The sequence below is a fragment of the Gymnodraco acuticeps genome, unplaced genomic scaffold, assembly GCF_902827175.1.
Source record: "Gymnodraco acuticeps unplaced genomic scaffold, fGymAcu1.1, whole genome shotgun sequence".
In the NCBI taxonomy this organism is placed as follows: domain Eukaryota; kingdom Metazoa; phylum Chordata; class Actinopteri; order Perciformes; family Bathydraconidae; genus Gymnodraco; species Gymnodraco acuticeps.
In genome coordinates this window covers 343,938-364,550 of record NW_022991654.1, presented here as the reverse complement: position 1 = coordinate 364,550, position 20,613 = coordinate 343,938, and the positions used below count along the sequence as shown (strand labels likewise).

General features: G+C 39.8%; 1 protein-coding gene across 1 annotated transcript in view; it reads right to left on the bottom strand.

Moving 5' to 3' along the window:
• Positions 1 to 6: 6 nt before the first annotated feature.
• The window catches only part of necab1 (N-terminal EF-hand calcium binding protein 1), a 45,440-nt gene continuing 24,833 nt past the window's right edge, over positions 7 to 20,613 (bottom strand). The window contains 10 exon segments of the mRNA XM_034198566.1: positions 7 to 142; positions 204 to 289; positions 1,190 to 1,281; positions 1,906 to 1,983; positions 2,357 to 2,394; positions 2,396 to 2,470; positions 6,854 to 6,901; positions 7,937 to 8,013; positions 9,455 to 9,576; positions 16,777 to 16,913. Coding sequence (XP_034054457.1) covers positions 228 to 289; positions 1,190 to 1,281; positions 1,906 to 1,983; positions 2,357 to 2,394; positions 2,396 to 2,470; positions 6,854 to 6,901; positions 7,937 to 8,013; positions 9,455 to 9,576; positions 16,777 to 16,913 — 729 coding nt within the window. The 3' untranslated portion in view covers positions 7 to 142; positions 204 to 227.

Here is a 20,613-nt window from a genome sequence, read left to right as displayed (position 1 = left end):
ATGGACTATTTCAGACTAAAATATAAAACTATGAAGGAAAATAAAGGTCATAAATACTAATAACCATAACTTCACGAGTTACTGTGTGTGTGGTGTGTGTGTGTGTGTGTGTGTGTGTGTGTGTGTGTGTGTGTGTGTGTGTTTGTGTGTGTGTGTGTGTGTGTGGTGTGTGTGTGTGTGTGTGGGTGGTGTGTGTGTGTGTGGTGTCGGCAGGTTTTTCCCATCAGTTAGGATCTGTAATGGTTTCTCATCCCATCTTCAGTTGTTGTTGTGAGGACCCACCATGAGGCTGGAGGAGTAGAAGCAGGATTTTAATGAGACACTGAACATGCTATCCTCTGCCACTGTGTGTATTTTGTGTATTTGTGTGTCCGGTATGTCATGACAAATATGTTCGCTTGCCCTCTGTGCTGCTAGTGGCTGGTTTAATGAAGAGGGTAATGATGCTTGTTAGGCAGAATTAGGATCAATTGATGTAATGATGGAGGAGAAATAACACAAACATATCAACAACAAACTGAGAAGGCCTTCTAATGGTCTGATATCATTTGACACACCAAGCACATCTCATGGCATTTCCCTAGAGTTTCCCAGTTTAGATGGAGAAAGACAAACGTTAGATTGTAGCTTAAAGTAATATAACTGCTATTGGTAACTTTAAGTTATATAAACACATTTCCTTTTTTAATTAACTAATGAACATCATCACGAAGAAACCCTTAGCGGGAACGCTTTAGCAAGAAAAGGGCTTCATTTTTATTTCTGTTTTTTTTTTATTGTATACTTGGTTAAACTGCTCCCAAGGTAAATAATAAACCATTAAGCTCAAATCTATCCAAATCATACATTGTTTATCTGCTTATTGAAGCATTTCATCGAAGCACATTTAACAGACGTAATACTCAAATCAATCTCGAAGCAAACATTTTGGTTTATTTGAAAACTTTTCATCCTGACTGGAAAAAAAGACTTCAAAATGACGCTCTAATGTCTTTGAGGATCATTTGTCTGCACTGCTTGTCTTGTGATTGATGATAGACGTTACGTACCAAAGGGCACCTGAGGCTGAAGAGTTTACCCTTTAAAAGTGTAAGACCAGTCAGGTGAATATTATCTTGATCTTGTTGGATGTGATGTGTTTGAGTGAAGCCAGTGGAGAATCAGCAGGAGCGTTAATGAATGCTCTTACCAGGAACCAACATGGTGCTTAGGCTCTCAGGGGTTTCCAGGAAATCCACGTTGCCCCTCTGGAAGGTCTTACTGTAGTTGGTCTGCAGGTGACTGTGCAGAGGAAACAGACAGACTCTATCACTCTATCCATAGAGAAGATGCATAGGCCTACAGATGTCTTCAGTAGTTTGTAAATCTACGTATTCATGAAACAATTTTGCTATTCAAAAAAAGTAAATAAACGATTTATTCTCACACATAAAAGTGATCTTAAAGAATTAAATTATCGAGGATTTTACTCCGATTTTTACCAAACTTTGAATGTTATGAGTAAAATACTTGTAGGTTGTGTGCACTAATCTGCATTTTCTTGCATGTTGGGATAAATTGTCATATTCAACAAAGGGCATTTAAATATATATATATATGTTTTCTTTCCCCTCTGAAAGAGAATATTTATCCGTAAAGTTCTAGCACGTAGTATTTTGGTATCATTGAGACATTAAGTTAATTTTGAATGTCTATTATGGAAATAACAAACTAGACATGGCCATTAGACTACCTCAGATACAAATATAAAGTCAAGTTTCATGAATTCCTCTCTGTCCTGCTGCTGCTATAATACTTTACTTCATTTCATTAAAGCATAAAATCTTCACTAAACTTCTCTCTGTTTTTCTTTTAGCAGACCACGCTGAACTATTCATGATGCATAGTGTGCAGGTGAATACTTACTTCTTCCACACGTTGTTGTGCTCCCAGAATTCATAGAGAATGAAGCGTGATTCATTTGCAAGACGCTGAACTGCGATGCTGCGAAATGCAAAACAGGGGAGAACACAAGTCACGCAATCACTAAATAGTGTGCCACATTATGTCCCCGAGAACTGCCTCTCCGTCTGAAATGTTTCCACGCTCTGACTGTGAGCAGACAATTTGCATCCTGTGTGGCGTAATTCCTTTATTTATGATTGCAATAAATGTGTGTACAGATAATATCCTATTTAAATGCTAGATACATTTACTGTTCTGTGAGGACTGTTTATACTTTTTCCTTTTGAAGGCATCTTTTATTCACATGTTTGCTCTTTGTAAAGCATATTTCAAAGACTGTTAAAAATACACACGTCATCATGTCCTAAATCCCTAGTGATACAAAAGTGAACAGAGATAATATGAACTGTACTGTAGACATCCAGTCTGGGCGCAGGCACAGTCCATGTACGTGTCTGAGAGCCAAACGAAACTCCTCCAGCTCGTCCTCCAGCACCGACAGCTGCCTCTGGACTATCAGGATGTGCTGTGTAGACAGAAAACACAACACACACACACACACACACACACACACACACACACACACACACACACACACACACACACACACACACACACACACACACACACACACACACACACACACACACACACAAACACACGTGTTATGTCACTGCAGTCAGAAGGTCATGTTTTGCTTCTGGTGGAGAGAAAGTCTATTTGGAGCCGGAGGAGGACCATCAGAAATACTGACAGGGATACATTTCCTCACTCTTAAAATTAAATATTTTAGTATCAGAACATACAACGACAGGAAACGAGAAACAAGGAGACTTTCTATAATCATAACAATAAAAAACCTGCTAATCATTTCCTGCGGCGGAGGTTTGTGACAGAGGCAGAAGGGCTGATGGGAACAGGAAGTGAATGGTCTGCTTGTTAGCCTAGTTGTGTGTGTGTGTGTGTGCGTGTGCGTGTGTGTGTGCGTGTGCGTGTTTACTGTGTGTGACTGATAAAATGCCTGAGGATGTTCTCTCACACTTGTTACTTTGGGAGAAACACACGCACACAAACACACACATGCGCACACACAGTAGGGGAGACACTCATTCATTACACACGCACGCATGCACGCACGCACGCATGCACGCACGCACGCACGCACACACACACACACACACACACACACACGTGTGATTTACTCTCAGCACCACATGTATTCCCAGTGACACACACCAATTACATATTGATTAATTCACTCACTCAGATGTCTGCATGATGGGACATGACTCTTCAATTGAGTATTTATAAGCATGATATAATTTGTGTTACTGTAATATGATAATTCTGGTAAAATATTGTAAAACGAACTATTGATTTTACAAGTGAATGTGAAATGAATGGTTCCACGTGAACTATTCTCTCTATAACAGAATACAAAATCTCTCATCTGCACTCTGTTACTGTCAGACTGTGTTTGTGTTTCTGAGACATACATCTGTTTTGGTTAAACAAGCTAAACCTGATTCAGACTATGTTTGCGATCTAACTCAAATAATGTTTATTTGACGATTATGAAACCCTAAAATGAGAACAATAGGGCCCCATTAATACTGTATGTGAAATGGCAACTTATCAAATCAAATCAAAGTTTATTTATAAAGCACATTTAAAAGAGATTTTTGGTTGGGCCAAAGTGCTGTACTAGTAATAAATACTACAATCACATAAAAGCATATTACTACAATCACAATAAAAGACAATAAATTACAACAGATATATAAAAAACACAGGGAAAAGTCAGGAGTCGTGCTCCGCTCTGACTAAAAGGCCAGGGAGAAGAAGTGTGTTTTAAGAGTAGATTAAAAAAAACCCAGGGTCTGGGCCGACCTCACATGGAGGGGCAGAGTGTTCCAGAGCCTGGGGCCAGCTGCTGCGAAAGCTCGGTGCCCTCGGGTTTTGAGCCTGGTCTTGGGCACTATCAGCAGCAGCTGGTCAGCAGACCTTAAAGCTCTGGCTGGGGTGTAGCGCTGGAGGAGTTCAGCTATATAGGCCGGAGCCAGCCCATTTAGTGCTTTAAAAACAAATAAAAGGAGTTTAAAATCAATTCGGAACCGTTTTGGAAGCCAGTGCAGTGAGGCCAGAATTGGGGTGGATGTGGTCACGCTTTTTGTGGCCAGTAAGTAGACGTGCAGCTGCGTTCTGCACTAGCTGCAGGTGTTTAATTGACGCCTGGTCTATACCCACGTACAGAGCATTGCAGTAATCCAACCTCGAGGTAACAAAGGCGTTAATAACCCTATCCAGGTCTTTAAAAGATAAAAACGACTTGGTCTTGGCCAACAGTCAGTTTTAAAAAAGCAGGTTTTGACTACGCTGCTGACCTGCTTTTCAAATTTAAAAGCGCTATTGAAGGTCACTCCAAGGTTCGTGACAGAGGGGAGGATATTATTTTTGAGGGAGCCCAGAATATCAACCTGGGAGGCTGGAGGTTGGGGTCCAAAAAAGATAACCTCAGTCTTGCTCTCATTGAGGTTGAGGACATTTTGGCTCAGCCAGGATTTGATCTCTGCTAAGCAGTCCATCAATAGCTGTAATGAGTTGACATTTGAATTGAGTGGCAGATAGATCTGTACATTGTCGGCAGTGGAAGGGGATGTTGTGTTTTGTGAGAATTTAACCTAGGCAAGGCAAGGCAAGGCAAGTTTATTTATATAGCACTTTTCAACACAAGGCAATACAAAGTGCTTTACAAAAAATGAAAGAGATTAAGAAAATGGCATTTAAAATCAGTCATTAAAAAGAAAAGCTAATAAAATAAACATTAAAAGAAAAAATACATGGATAAAAGTTACAGTGCAGTCAATTAAACATTAAAAGAAAAAAGTACATGGATCAAAGACATGGATCAAAGTTACAGTGCAGTTTAAGATGTGAATAGTTCAATTAAAACCTAGGGGAAGTATGTACAGTAGAAAAAGAATGGGGCCCAGAATCGAGCCTTGGGGAACCCCACAGGTAAGAGGGGCTTTGGCAGAGGAGACGGCACCTAGCTGCACTGAGAAGCTGCGGTCCGTCAGGTAGGACCTGAACCATGCAAGGGCAGAGCCTGTGATGCCTGCGGACTGTTAAAGCCGTGACAACAGGATGCTATGGTCCACAGTGTCGAAGGCAGCTGTCAGGTCTAACAGCACCAGGACAGCTGGGCTACCTGAGTCGGCGGCTAGGAGCAGATCATTAAAAACTCTTAAAAGGGCTGTTTCAGTGCTGTGCATGGGTTTGAAGCCAGACTGAAACTTTTCGTGGATGCCATGTGTGGTTAAAAAAAGATTGCAGCTGGGCGTAGACTACTCGCTCCAAGGCTTTAGATAAAAAAGGTAGCTGGGAGATGGGCCTAAAATTTGCGAGAATGGAGGGGTCGAGATTTTTCTTTTTAAGTAGTGGCTGGACCACGGCATGTTTGAAGGCAGCTGGGACACATCCTGAGCTAAGAGAGGTATTTATAAGTAATAAAATACTTGCTCCAACTGATTCGAAGACGTCTCTGAGAAGGCGAGAGGGAATGCTGTCTGAGGTGCAGTTTGTCGGCTGCAGGTGCTTGACTACATCCGAGAGAGAAGAGATGGATACAGGCTCAAAGTGGTCGAGGACAGCAGGGCACAGAAAAGGAGCAGGATCTGGGGTAGCACTAGTGTGGGCTAGCCTAAGCGCAGATACTTTTTCAATAAAAAATGTAAGAAACTTATCACAGAGAGTAGTCAATGGCACAATTGGAGAAACATCACAGGGATTAATGATCGAGTTGAGGACATTAAAAAGAACCTGAGGTTTATGGCTGTTTTTGGAGATCAACAGAGAAATGTGCTCTGTTTTGGCTGCCTTGACTGCCGTCTGGTAGTCGGAAAGGCAAGCACGAAGGATTTCTAAGGAGACATGGAGTTTATCCCTTTTCCATTTTCTCTCTGCACGCCTGCAAGCACGTCTGAGAGCACGAGTACAGTAATTGAGCCACGGCTCTGAGAGAACTTTCTAAGCGTAAAAGGAGCAACATAATCCAGTATTAGGGTACATGTCAAGTCAAACATGGAGATAAGCTCATCAGCACTAAAAACACAGTTCACCTCTAATTTACAGATCGGAGAAGCATTAAAAACATCAACTTAACTTAACCTCCCACATTTACTTTTCTTTTTTACTCTCTGTAACCTAAACCTCCTTTCATTTGTGTAACATATATATGTATCCATCTTCATGCCTTAAATATAATGTAATTTTGTATCATTTTCCAAAATACTACTGGTATTATTGGTGTTAGGATTCCTTTTTTTGGAAGTAATTTATAAAAAAGAAGCTCAATTTAACTATCTATGTTCTTCCACCTCACACTGATATCCTCCTGAGTGTGTCTGCTGTGTCGTCAGGGATTCAGAGTCTATCAGCCGTGAAATGAGTGATACTCTATGAAGCGGGAGCACAAATAACAGTCTCCCTTTGCTTTGGCATGAGGATGCAGTGGTTACACAGGGAATAAAACACATTAAAAAAATACACACACTGTAAACAAGCACAAGCCTTGAATATTTAAGTAGCCAGTATAGGTCTACACACATGGTATGCACACATGTATGTTGAGTTATTAAAGTGTTTTATCCATAAATATATGTTTTAGAACATACCCAGACATGCTTACTCATAAACTCTCTGTCGCTCACACGTACGTCTAATAATGAGTTTTTAAGAGAAATATTACAAAGAAAGAGAGTGGCAGAGGGAGTCAGGTTTCAGCCCTCCTGTTGCTATGACAACTGCTGAGTGGTTATTATCAGTACAAATCTCCCATGTGAGAACAGAGACAGGGTCACAGCAGCAGCAACAGAAAAAAAGTCAATTAAAGTCAATGAAAACTAACCGATTTGCTCTCCAACACCTCCTCTTCAACGGGCTCCAGGCGGATCTCCTGCAGAACAGATACAAATGTATACAATGGCCCGATAGTGACACATTGTGCACGCTAACTAAATGTATTTAACCCTTAATAACCGGCCTCTTGGAAGCAGAAGAAATGCAAACCATTAGAATGTTACGTTCGAAAATGATCAGACTGTTTTGAAAGGTACAAATGAAAGGAACCGAGGGTGACCATGTGATCATTTTTCTTTTTATAGTTTCCAAATGTCAGTGCCTGCCCAAGATCCACTCCCTTCTACAGGGACAGTGAGAACCAGTCTGGGCACAAGAGGTAGAGGTTTGTTGCTCAGATATTACCTCTAGTATGTGCCTGCACAAATCATCATGTTGTTTTGCTATTAAATCTTAAAAATGTGCTCATTTGCATTTATTGTAGTGGCAGAAATCAGCTCAAATCATTATCACCTGCTGGTCAGCAAACAACATGGAAAGAAAGTAATTACCACAAGAAAGCAATCAAATCACTTGTGAAGATAAACAAATATCAGGGAGTTGAGAAGACTGTCAACTGTTCAGATAAAGAGTCATGTTATTGCCTGTGTTTTATATAATATTGTTAAAGTCTTAAAAAAGAATTATCAGCCAGTAATTCACAAGAAAAAAAGAGAATAGAAATAAAAAGACAAAATGACCTCTCTGTGTAGTAAAAGTATATATTTTAAACTTTCTCCTAAGATTAATCTTATTCCCAGATGTATTATGTGTCCGAAAAAATAATCAAATAATTGACAACAGACAATCAAACTAATCGAATGAGATTTTATATTTCCATGTGATGTTCAAAACACGCAGATTGTAGCTCTAAGAGGTGTGAAAGCAGTCCATATCTCCCGCATACCGCTACATATGTGTGTATGTGTTTGTACGGGGAGGTGTGGTTGAGTTCATTTGTTAATATGTAAGTTCACTTAATCAGTGTTTATTCTGAGAAATAAATGTAAAGACCAGATGGCCGTGATAGTGAGAGGAAGAACTGAGATGGAAAGAAGAGGAAGGAGGCAGGAGGAGGAAATAGAAGGATAACCTTTTTCTCTAGACGGTCGATGAGCCTCTGCAGCCTGTTGACCTGGACCATCCACTGGCTGTCTTCTTCATAAACACCTATAGACACAGACAGGAAGCCACTCAGAGGGAACAACAAAGGTCGAGGGAATGTTGCTGCTTACATCGACCGTATTTCAAACTCCTCTTCCTCCATTGATTGTTTCAACCGAACACCTCGGAAATAGTGACGGCATCACAGAGGGCATTTCAAGATTTCCTTTCATATAACGCAACCCTGAAAACATGCCATTCAATAAAAAAGCCCTGAGGCATAAAATCAAAGTTTTAAAGAGGTGCACACATCTCCTAGCAACCACCACTGGTGTTATAGTGGAAGTTAATGGAAAAAAGACTGTGTGCAAACAATTGCCAATACAAACAATAATGGAGCTGGGAAAATAGAAACACTGGAAAGAATAGCTGTGGTTAAAAGGTCAAGAAGTGAATCTGATGATAGAGTGAATGTGTCTTCTCATTGATTGTGACAACAGCTTTAAAGAAACATGTATTACATACATGTCACTTGTTAGACACTTTGACCCAAAGCTACTTAAATACACTCAATACTGTGGGCAATCCCCACATGCTACAACACTAAAGGTTTGGTCTATTAAAGTAATGACTTGTTTACTTGTTTTCTTAGGTCAAAGTGTGTGTATAAGTGTTACTTTTTGGCTCAGACAGGTGATGCAACAGTCACTCTTTGTGTTGCTGCTTGTGCTTTTATGTCGGTGTGGTGTGTTTGGACCTTTAACAAATAATTCTTCCTGGACTCATAACTTTAACATTATCCATAAAACTGAGAGCTGGAATTATTCGATATGACTTGTGATTCATTATTGGATAACTCACCATCAGTGTACTTCTACTTCACCAAATAATTAATAATACATCATCCACCATAATTGAAGTCAAGTTTTTTTTTATAACCCTGACCCTTTACGTACCAATCATTCCCTTTTATATTGAAATGAAATATGTGCTTGCATCACAAGACAAACAAACTCACCAATAAATACACTGCAAATGTGTATCACAAGCCAGGGAGTGATCTTGCTGTAAACTGCATCTCTTGGTATGCGTCATGAAATAAATGTCTTACTTACAATGACATATCACACCCGCAGCACACGGTGATTTGAGAGTGAGGTCTTCCATCACATTTAACCTCTATCTGCAGCACAGGGGAAGTACCAAAGCATTTTAAGGCTTTAGAGCTATACCCAGCAGCACATGAGAACACAACTCTCCACTTCAATCTCCCTCTCTGTCTCACACTCCAGTTTCTCTCTCACACCTTCACGACCTCCCTCCCCCCTCCTGTGCTCGGCTCTCTGTCCTGTGGAGACACACTGACTCTGACCGAGCAGCTCTTTTAACCTCCCGGCCAGCTACAAGACAACACCACTCAGGAGTGTAGCGCTTCAATATTAAACAGGATGCACTGATTATTTATTCCTACAAACTCAGCTTTAGACAGCAGAACATATGAACCCACCTGAATTGACGAGACTGAGGAGAGGGTTGTTGGGAGACAGGCTGCTGTTCCTCTGGAGCCTCCGATTGGAGCGGCGACCCGACCACTGGATGGACAAAACCTCTGGCTTCAGAGGGCCCTGCCTGGAGTCAACAGAGATATTTATCAGGCATCAAACATTTTTAGACATAGACACAATTTTTTACATTGTTGCATTTGCATTATAGTTAAAATCTTTACACAAGTAAAGATACTTGTGTTTAAAAATACTCTGGTAAAAGTAGATGTACTGACTAAACTTCTTTACTCGTAGAAGTAAAGAAGTATGGGCTTCGAAATGTACTTAAGTAAAAAGTACCCATAACTACCAACTATTTTAAAGAGTACCTGACCTTGCTTTATATTAATAGAACAATAATGTAATTGTTAGCTAATGGATGTTTCCATGCTGAACAACAGCAACATGACAACGTGTTCATTGGTCGCTCTTCTTTAGAGAAGACCAGAAAATGATGGATACACGGATCGTGTTAAAATCAATAGGCACCCAATGACTCTACATAATAATGATCACGCTACCAAACACAGATTAAAACTAAAGTAACAAACCTGTTTTGAAAATGTAAGAAGTAAAAGTAAAAAATCGTCAGAAAAATAAGTAGTGGAGTAGTAAGTACCAGTACCAGAAAACACTTGACACTTGATTTGGTCTCCGCTGACTCTCTGTTACCGACACAGAAAAGAACCTGAGCAGGAAGTAAACATTGTATGAACTCAAAAGTGAAAATGTAACGGCTCACTTGTAATTTGTCTTTCCTTTTTGTACAGCAATTCAAGATGGCACCAGGTGTCCAAAGCACACAGTTTCATGAATGGATGTTGAAAGTGGTGGAGGTCTGACAGTGACGCTAATGTTAGGAAGAAGGTATGTGCGGCCGCAGAGAAACATCACCTAAGATTTAGTTTTGTGATGTCAAGTTGTTCAGTCCTGTATTTTTGAGAAGTCCTAAGGGTGTCGAGAGGATGTGAGTGCGCAGTTGAATGCACATGCACGTTTATATGTGTGTGTGTGTGTGTGAGTTTTGCGCAAATAGTCAAGCACAAACATTAAACATTAAAACAGCTATTCAACACAGAAAAACAACCACCAGCCTTTATCACCAAATCCTTATGAGGCCTATTGCATTGTTTACTATACTCACCAGGGTGCATATCATTTATACCTTTATCGCAGTGAAGCGAGGGTTTTTATAATTGTATGTAGCCTATGTTGCAATGTAGGCTGTATATTCGTTATATTTAATAAAACCTTAAAGAACATGGCTTTTTTAACACCGTCAAATAACATTGTTCACTATACTCACCCGGGTGCAAATAGCATCTGCCTACGAATTATTAATCAGTTAAATCATTTTCTCATAGACTTCTATACCATTTTGCAACCATGGCTTTTATCCACACATTTGTATTTAGCACCTTTAGTTTAAGCTAAACAGTAGGCTACATATCATAAAGAGTAAGTAAACTATTAATCGGTCTAAAACCCAGTCAGCTAATTCAGAATAGTTCTCCCAAGAGGAATGCAGGTTGATTCAGGTGACACCATTTAGTATATTGGTATTAATAATGTTTAAATGCTCATTTCCGAATATGGTAGTCAGGCAGCATAATTATTGCTCCAGTGAAATGAATGCTATATGGAGGAGGAGGATCGGTGGCTGGTCCCTGTTGATGTTTTAGTGAGTCATACTATATTCTTGGCTTTGCAGCGGCTTTAATAACTATAATCCGTCTGAGATCAGTATTAGAGCAAAGATCAGCAACCTATGCATCATCAAGTAACTCCAGAAGCCTTTATGCATACTGAGACTGAGTCAAAGCCAGAAAGTGATTACTGAAATAATATGAATAATGATGCAAATTAATGATGGATAATAATAATAATTAAAACTGCGGTCGCACTTGTGCGCGCAGTGATGAGCGGGCCCTCGCGTCCGTGCGCCTGTCGGGGAGGCCAGCCGGTCGTCCCGGCGTCAAGCAGACGCGCGCGAGTCCTGGGAAATGAGCCGTTTCTCATTATATGATTTTCACGTCCCAGACTCCCAGGTCCTCCGGCAGCGACCCGGAAACGGATGTCGGCGCGCCGTCTCGAAGGAAAACAAATTTCTCTAAAGGCTCGTCGAGGATCGATTATCGAGGAGGCTGTCTGTAGGAGCCATAACCGAGGATACACTGATTTAGAGGAGAGAGGAGTGTCTCTAGAGGAGCTATAACCGAGGGTACACTGAAGTATTCTCCTGAGACGATTTCAGCCAACAGTGATGTTTAAAAGAGGCGTGACGCATGGCTGGACTTCTGTCAACGAAGCACAGCTCTGCAAACTGTTCCCGTTGTGATTATAAGTTATTCAAGATGATCAAATGTGCATCAGACTTTCTGCCCTTTACCGTTTGTTTACTCACTAATCACATTTCCCCTGGATGTTAGGCTATTATTTTTTTAATACAACCGCTTTCATTGTGACGCGATGTTTACAGTGAGAACATCAATAATATATGTAACAGGCCTACATTACACACTTTATTTGTATGCTTTAGTAGATATCTACAAGTAAACAGTAGATATTTTTCATGAAACCATATCGTGCTTCACATAATAAAATATACAAGGGCTGTAGCCTGATCTACATTATATGCTTTAGGAGCTGTATGTGTGTGTTGTACAGTCAGTAGGTGTCTGTTGTGGAGTGTATAGGTGTCTGTTGTAATTGATTTTGCCGCCAGCAGAGCCGGTGTGTGTGTGTGTGGTTTAGGAGTTATGAGCATTTATTTCTAAGCCCCGCATTTAGATTAATGACGGGCATATTTATCGACTGAACATGCTCATTTTCTACGGTAATGTGTCTGACCCTCCACTGATGCTGTATACTAAGTTTGGCGTTGAAAAAGATAACATGGAAATGTAAGGTAATATTTCACTGTTTTTAACATTATGCTAATTTAAAAAAAATGAAGTAGGTGGAGCTTTGAGGTTCAAGGACATAATATGTAGAGTAGGTCCACCCGAATAAGTGGGCAACATTTCAGGTCATTTGGAGTTACGGTGCCACTTTGTAAAGGTTTCCAAAAATGGAAATGTAGTATAGTTTGGATTAATTTGTGACATGTACATCGTCAAAAATGGTACATTCTCCGTTAGCTTACGAGCTCCCCGTTTGAGCTAGCAACTATTTTCTTCGCAATTTAGCATCATATTGGATAGGGGCTGAACTTGTCCTGGATTGGAATTTTTCCGATCATTCCCCTAGGAGGAGTTCGCAAGAATGTGCTTAAAATGCATGAAAAACGCACATTTTTGAAAATGGCCAACTTCTTGGGGAGCGGGGCTAATGGAAGGCAATTTGAAATATGTGTGCAATCATAATAGTAATGTGTATACAGTGTTTCGTGAATATTGGAAAAACTATATGCGAGCAGTTTGGAGCAATTTGCGCCATGTAAATCTTCAAAAATTGTGTATTCGCTGTTAGCTTACGACCTCCACGAGTAATTTTTCAAAAATGTGCTCCTCAATTAAGTATCATATTGGATAGGGGCTAAACCTGTCCTGCATTGGAATGTTTCTGATCATTCCCCTAGGAGGAGTTCGCAAGAACGTGCGTAAAATGGCTGAAAAACGCACATTTTTCAAAATGGCCGACTTTCTGGGGGGCGGGGCTAATGGAAGGCAATTTGAAATATATGTGCAATCATAATAGCAATATGTATACAGCGTTTCGTGAATATCGGAATAACTATATCCGAGTAGTTTGGAGTAATTTGCGACATGTAAATCGTCAAAAATGGTGTATTCGCTGTTAGCTTACGACCTCCACGAGTAATTTTTTCAAAAAATGTGCTCCTCAATTAAGTATCATATTGGATAGGGGCTGAACATGTCCTGGATTGGAATTTTTCGATCATTCCCCTAGGAGGAGTGCGCAAGAATGTGCTTAAAATGCATAAAAAATGCACATATAATGGCCGACTTTTGGGGGGTGGGGGCTAATGGAATGTATGTACAAATATGTCCGCAATTCCATGAGGAATGTCTGTGCCAAAATTCGTGAAGTTCTGAGAAATGATGTGACTACCACACAATAGGGGGCGCTAGTGAGCAGTTTTTTTGAAAATGTACGTTTTTTTTTTACATTCTCGAAAAGGTCCTGGGCTCTGACGTGTGTCCCAAGTTTTGCGTCCGAAGCTCATTTTATGCTATCGCATTTTTTTTAAATGTATAGGCCACGCCCACATTCTGCATTTGTTGCGACACTTTAAATCTCAGTTCGTAGTCACCCCGAGAGTACGTGTAAAAAAAAAAATTAGTCCATCTGCCCTTGAGTTATACATTGGTGCTGTTTTTGGCGCCCCCTATAGTCCAAAATGAAAATGCTTTGGTGTGCATATTTCCCAAGACAGACTGAACCTATGAGTTATGAGCATTTTTTTCTATGCCCCGCCTTTTTGCGAGTACGTTTTAATTCATGGCGGAAATATTTATCGTTTGAACATGCTCATCTCCTAGGGTAATGTGTATGGCCCTCCACGGATGCTGTACACTAAGTTAGTGTAAAAAAAACAAAATTGAAATTTAAGTGAATATTTCACTGTTTTGAACATTATGCTAATTTAGAAGAAGAAAAATGTAGGCGGAGTTTAGGGTTCCAAGAGGATTATTTGTAGAGCAGGTCCACCCGGATATGTGTGCAAAATTTCAGGTCATTTGGAGTTACGGTGCGACTTTGTAAATGTATTCCGAATGGGTTTTTCATAGGTGGCGCTAGCGAGCACGTTGGACAATTTGAACTCATTGACTCCAGAATAATGTATTTTTCACCAGTCATGGCGTCCGTGCAAAATTATACAACTTTGTCAGCGTCCTAAAGGCCTCAAAAACAGGAAACGCTGGCAGAAAAATAATAATTCCACCAATAACAATAGGTGCCTCGCACTTCGTGCTAGGACGCCGTTGGGTCCTAGCGCTCCGTGCTCGGGCCCTAATAATCTAAAGGGTAAATAACAACGTATTACATGCAATATCCCTTCTGAAGTGAACGGCACAACTTATGAATACAAAGCTGCATGTTCAATCCCATGCACCTATTATTACAAATCAGCTTCTCTTTGTCCTCTTCACACATACAAGAAATGACCACAGAAACCAATTTAGAGCCACCAGAGAAACAGCCACATCCTCTAGATGTCTGGAGGAACAGAGTGGTTGCATTCAGATGCACGGGGGAATAATTCAAGTGTGATTGAAAAGGATGCTGGTGGAGAGGCTGCTGCTCTGGGAGCGAGGGACAGTCACACTGCGAGATGACATGAGTGGAAAATATAGAGAAAGAAACATTTAGAGGATTTGAGAAAAGAAAAGGAAGTTGCTGTCGGAAGATGTTATCCAAGCCCATCATTTAGTGTAAAAATGGTCATGGGGAGAAAAGGGACACTGCATTTTGCCAAAAAACATGTCAAAACTGTAAGAAATTGGCAGAAAATCACCACTCGGCTGTGGAAGCTGCTGCTCAAAGCAGAGACCGGGGACGTGAAGCAAAAAAAAAAGAGATTGCGTCATCACCCCATTCTTTAAATAGCATATACCATGAACATTGACTTTACCTGCAGGGAATACACACACACGCGCACACACAGAAATGCACACACAGACACGCACAACCTCAGAATTTATAAAATAAGCTCTGTCGAAACAAATATTTATGTTATTTGCACTAAATGTTCCCACCACTTTCAAGATTTTTTAAGCATAAATAAAAATTGCCAGAAGTAAAGAACTAACATTGGGTGTTAGAACTTCACCACCTTCACATTACTTCAACCACTAAGCTACAGATGGATACTTATTCGGGATAATGTTTAGGTGTCCTATTCAGCCATTTACCATAGAAACTGCCTTTTTATAACACATAAAAGCCTCAACTTTCTCGAGGGTTTTTAGCTGACATATTTTATGTCTTAGAACAAAAAAACTGTAAGTGCTAACTCTTTCCCTATAGTTCAACAAATCCTTTTACACATCCAGCAGACAGAGAAACATTAGCATTGATTTGGAGTTTGTGTACACCTGGCTCCTGTAAATCAGATACTATCTCATCTTCCATGTCATTCTGGCTTAGTACCAAGTGAGTTGATATCTTTGTTTGTTAGCTGCCTGCTGTGACAGGAAATGAGAAAGAGATCCCCAAGATGGAACCAAAACAGTAAAGTTGTTGATAGAAGAACCAAAACGAGTCGAGAAATTATGAGAAAGCTCTGCGAAGTTTAGAGGGAAGACAGTGTTGTTAATATCTGCATGGTGGGTTCATTTTAGAATCTCACTTTAATTTACAAAGTGAGTTAAAGGTCACCTATTATGTAAAATCCACTTTTTCATGTCTTTTATACATAAACATGTGTCTCCTCTGTGTAAAGAGATTCCCAAAGTTTCAGGAGAAAAGATTCTCTCTCTTTTTGTCCTGATCCATTTATATGAGCTAATCAGATTTTTGCCACTTTATGATGTCATAACGATTTTTTGGCTTGTGTAACCGTTAGCCAATAACCAACCAAGGTAACCCCCCCCCCCACACCTTGTCACCTGAATCTCCTCCTAGAGCACCATTGTGTTCTTTTTAACCAAATATCTCATATATATATATATATATGTGGGGAGTGGCTCCTTATTTTCATCTAAAGTAACAGACAGAGAATCAGCTCTTTTGAAACAGGGCTGAAACAGAGGGGATTATGGGTGATCTGTTTGGTATTTCGAGCCAAACACTTCAGAGACATGTTTTGTATATATCTGAGACCTATAATATATTGATGAAAAACAGTATAATAGGGGACCTTTAATACATTGTGTGATAGATCAAGTTAAAAAATGTCCTATTGTTGTTCTTGTGATATTTTGCCAATTTATTTACAACTGCAGTGAATATCTATTTTCAGTTTCTTTGTCCTCCATGTTTATTTCTTTAAAATCTTAACAATCCATTCATACATTTCTCATTCTATGTTTATATGTCCACACAGGTAGGAGATCAAATACATATAAAGGATTATAAATCTATAAAACTATTGCTGAATTAGCTGGAAGAGGACCTTTTAAAAGGACATGAACCTGCTGTTGCGCAGTACCTTGGATGAAAGCATCATTTAAATCTTAAATGTGGGACGTAAATTAGTGTGTGCTGTTTGTACAAAATTGTCGGGCTAAATGTGAGAGCTGTAATTATAGGTGCCATTGTACAATACAATTTGTCCAAGTTTTAAGGAGTAATTGTATGTGTGAGATTTTGTTCTTACTTCTCCTGGCGAGTCTGCTCGGCGGTGGTTTCCATGGCGCACTCCAGAGAGCTTTGAAGTGAGTGAAGCTGATTGGTTGTCTCCTTCAGCAGGAAGCGGGTCACAAACTGCTCAAGGTGGCTGGACTCCTGATAATCCTGTCGATTAGGAGAAGAAAAGGAGGTGGAGGAATCAGAGTGGGAGGAATGATAAAAAGAAAAGATGTTTCACATGCAATCAAAAGTCACTCAATGCCCAGACCTCCTCTGCTAATTAGAAGATGCCAAGCAGATCTGTCAGCTAGGAAATATTACATAAGCAGCGGGAGAGGAGAAAAGAGGAGACAGGAACAATCTGCAGTCTCTTATCAGCTGAAACCTGCCTCTTATATAGTATTTGATCACTTTAAATAGATAAGAGAAGACAGAAGCACAAAGCAGGTTCAATAGGGAAGATGATGACAGCTCAAAATGTACATGCAAGCAGAGTGGGGAGCTATTAATGAGTGCATAATATTCAGTAAAAATTCTTTTGACTCCATACAGACATTAGACTAATTCAGCAAATATGTTATTATTGACTCATAGTTGTGTGTGTGTCAACCTTGCCATTGTAGCAAATAATCTCAAACAAATGTGTTAAACTGATATATAATAATGATGTTGATTGCATTGCTTTAAAGCACATGTGTCAAAGTCAAGGCCCGGGGGCCAAATCAGGCCCTTGGTGGATTTAATTTCGGCCTGCAGGATAATTTTTAATTACTATTAGATCTGGCCCGCTGGCATATTGCACGCACACCTTCACTCCATCCTGAGGAGTTCCTTCGCTCAGAGCCTGACCCCAAACATTGATGACCTTGCACCCAAGATGAGATGCCAAGTATCTGGCTTGAACTAGCATCACAGAGCAGCAAACTGAGTTTCAATGGATGTTTCTTTCTGCACTTTTTCTCTCACGACAACAGGGCATGTTTGGTTTTTTCTTTGAGGGAAATCGTTTTTTTGAAGCTGTTGTTGGCCTGTGGGAAAATGTAATCATAAGAAATGACTCTGCAGATAGAGCCATAAGAAATGACTGCAACTGATTATTTAATGTTGTTTTTATAGGCAATCATTTAAGCTTTGTTAGTTCCAGGTTTAATATGTGCAATGAGTTCATTTCAATAAGTTCTGCAATAAACATTGAACCAGTTCGGCCCTCGACTAGTACCCATTTTTTTATTTTGGCCAACTGTGTATTTGAGTTTGACACCCCTGCTTTAAAGGGTTATTCAGGCGATATACAGTAGTGCTGCACTTTCATAAAGATTGGGGATTTACAAATAACATGTTGAAAAAAGATTGGTCCAAATTAGGTATATTATAGGCTGAAATGTGCTCATCCTTTAGGTGCCTGGAAGTAATCAAAGACATTTCAAGATAACCCTGAATCCACCTCTATTTGAAAGTGGAGTTCGCCTGTAAGAAATACTGTTGGGAAAATACTGAATGTACTCTTCTAATATCAGAGTAGCACATGATAACAAAGGCCCTACGTAGCTGTGTACGTAACAGGATGTATGATTACAGAAGAGCGTCAGGACACACTGTTTTAGGCATATGATAGCTATGTGACAACGATTAACATGATGATTCAGCCTCTATGGAGATAGGCATATGACTGTCATGTTTATTGCTTACGCAGGCCTTAGCTAATCTGAACTAAGTACTGCTTTGAACCGGTATTCTGCATATTGTGACTGTAATTCTTGTATATAAGGCATGTCAAGGACACTGTTCTAGGAACTATTTGCACGCAACCTCTGTGTGCGATGACTACTTCCATTAAATGTATCCTGATATTGAAGACCAAGCCGGTGACGAGTGATATTTTTCTAACAAATACCATAAAATAGGAACTAAAAACTAGAAAATATAATCATATGAGCAAATATTCCATAGTATTTTGAGCAGGAAAACAATTATTTTCAGACCCAGATGCAAATTTGAAAGCACTAATTGAAGGATAGATATAATTACTATAATTATATGACATTATTGTGTCGAGTCATGTTTATGATTGGTGCAAACAGCTATCTGTGTTGGTGGACAACCTGTTGACACGTTCTATGGTGAAAATGTTTTTCACTTCAATCAAAGCCACATCATTTCCCCTGTACCGATAATTTCAGTCCAAGGCACAATGTGTCATTTTGGAAATCATGGTTAATTTGACATCTGTTGTGTTTGTTCAGAAATCTGAAGGGAAAAAAATCAAACAGAATGACATTTTGGAGAGGCGTCATTAGTAATGCCCGGACTGGAGCAGGAGGTGTGAGTGATGTTTTGGATCAAATCAAAGGAGAGGGAACAATGCTCCATACGACACAGTCTGCTGTTTGCACGCAGCACCTGCTCCAACATTTTGAGCACAGCGACCATTTGTACACTCGACTAACAATGACTGAGATAATGCTAATGGGAGTTAGATTATAAATATATTAATGATTGAATATGATTATGTGTGTGAGAGAAAGAAAGATGGGAAAATAAATATAATTCAGTGCTTTTGGTAATTACTTTGTCTTTAAAAGTACAATGAATAGGACACACACACACACACACACACACAACACACACACCACACACACACACACACACACACACACACACACACACACACACACACACACACACACACACACACACACACACACACACACCACACACACACACACACACACACACACACACTCAAACACATGCGCACACACACATTCATTACAGCTTCTTGATTCTTTCCGCGAGAGAGTGGCTCTCCAGAATACTGAGCAGATCATTAGATACATTAGTTTTCTCCCATCTGTCTTTCCAACAGCCACACCTGATCAAAGATTCAACAGTGTGTGCAGAGAATTATTAACTGCAACTCGATAAAAAATACACAAAATCCTTAGTTTCTACAGAGCCGCATAGAAGAAAACGCTCACAGGTATTGTTTGGTCCCCTGACATTATGACTTTCGGGCACACGCACGCACAACACACCACACACACACACACACACACACACACACACACACACCACACACACACACACACACACACACACACACACACACACACACACACACACACACACACACACACACACACACACACACACACACACACACACACACACACACACACACACAAACGCACATTCACTCAGTGACATTCACGACAACATTGGAAAGGTCAGTCTCCTGTCTGCCATGGAGCACAGGTTACCTCCTGTGATCTTTTTGTGAGTGTGTGGGTGTTTGTGTGTGTGTGTGTGTGTGTGTGTGTGTGTGTGTGCCTCACACAGTCTTTTTAAACTGCTTAAGGTCTGCCTGATGTTTTTGCCTTTTTTGCCTTTGCCCTGATCTCTGATCTTTCATCTCTAGTTGTACAAAAGGTAACATTATTTAATTGTTGGAGGTAGTGTAATGCTGCTCAAATAACACTTTAATCAGGACTATAATCCTATACATTCACCCAGTCTCACAAACCTCACATTTTGTGCTAAATGTGCCTTTGAGTCGTGTTTTTGACCACCTAATGAATGTCTTTTAAATATTCAGCTCTGTTTTTGGTCTTCTAACATCTAAAAATATATATTGTATGACAATTCTTAGATAGAAATATATTGTGTCTTTTTTTTAAACATAAAAATGCCACTTTATATCATCATGATTAATACAATACTTACTTTACTTGTGGTAATCTTTTAACCCTTAATAATGTTTACTATCTTGTATACTGTATATGTATTATATGTTTTTTTCTTGCTATATCTTTTTGTGATGATGAATAACCCGTTAGCATTGCCCCTACTTAAAAATGGGCATATC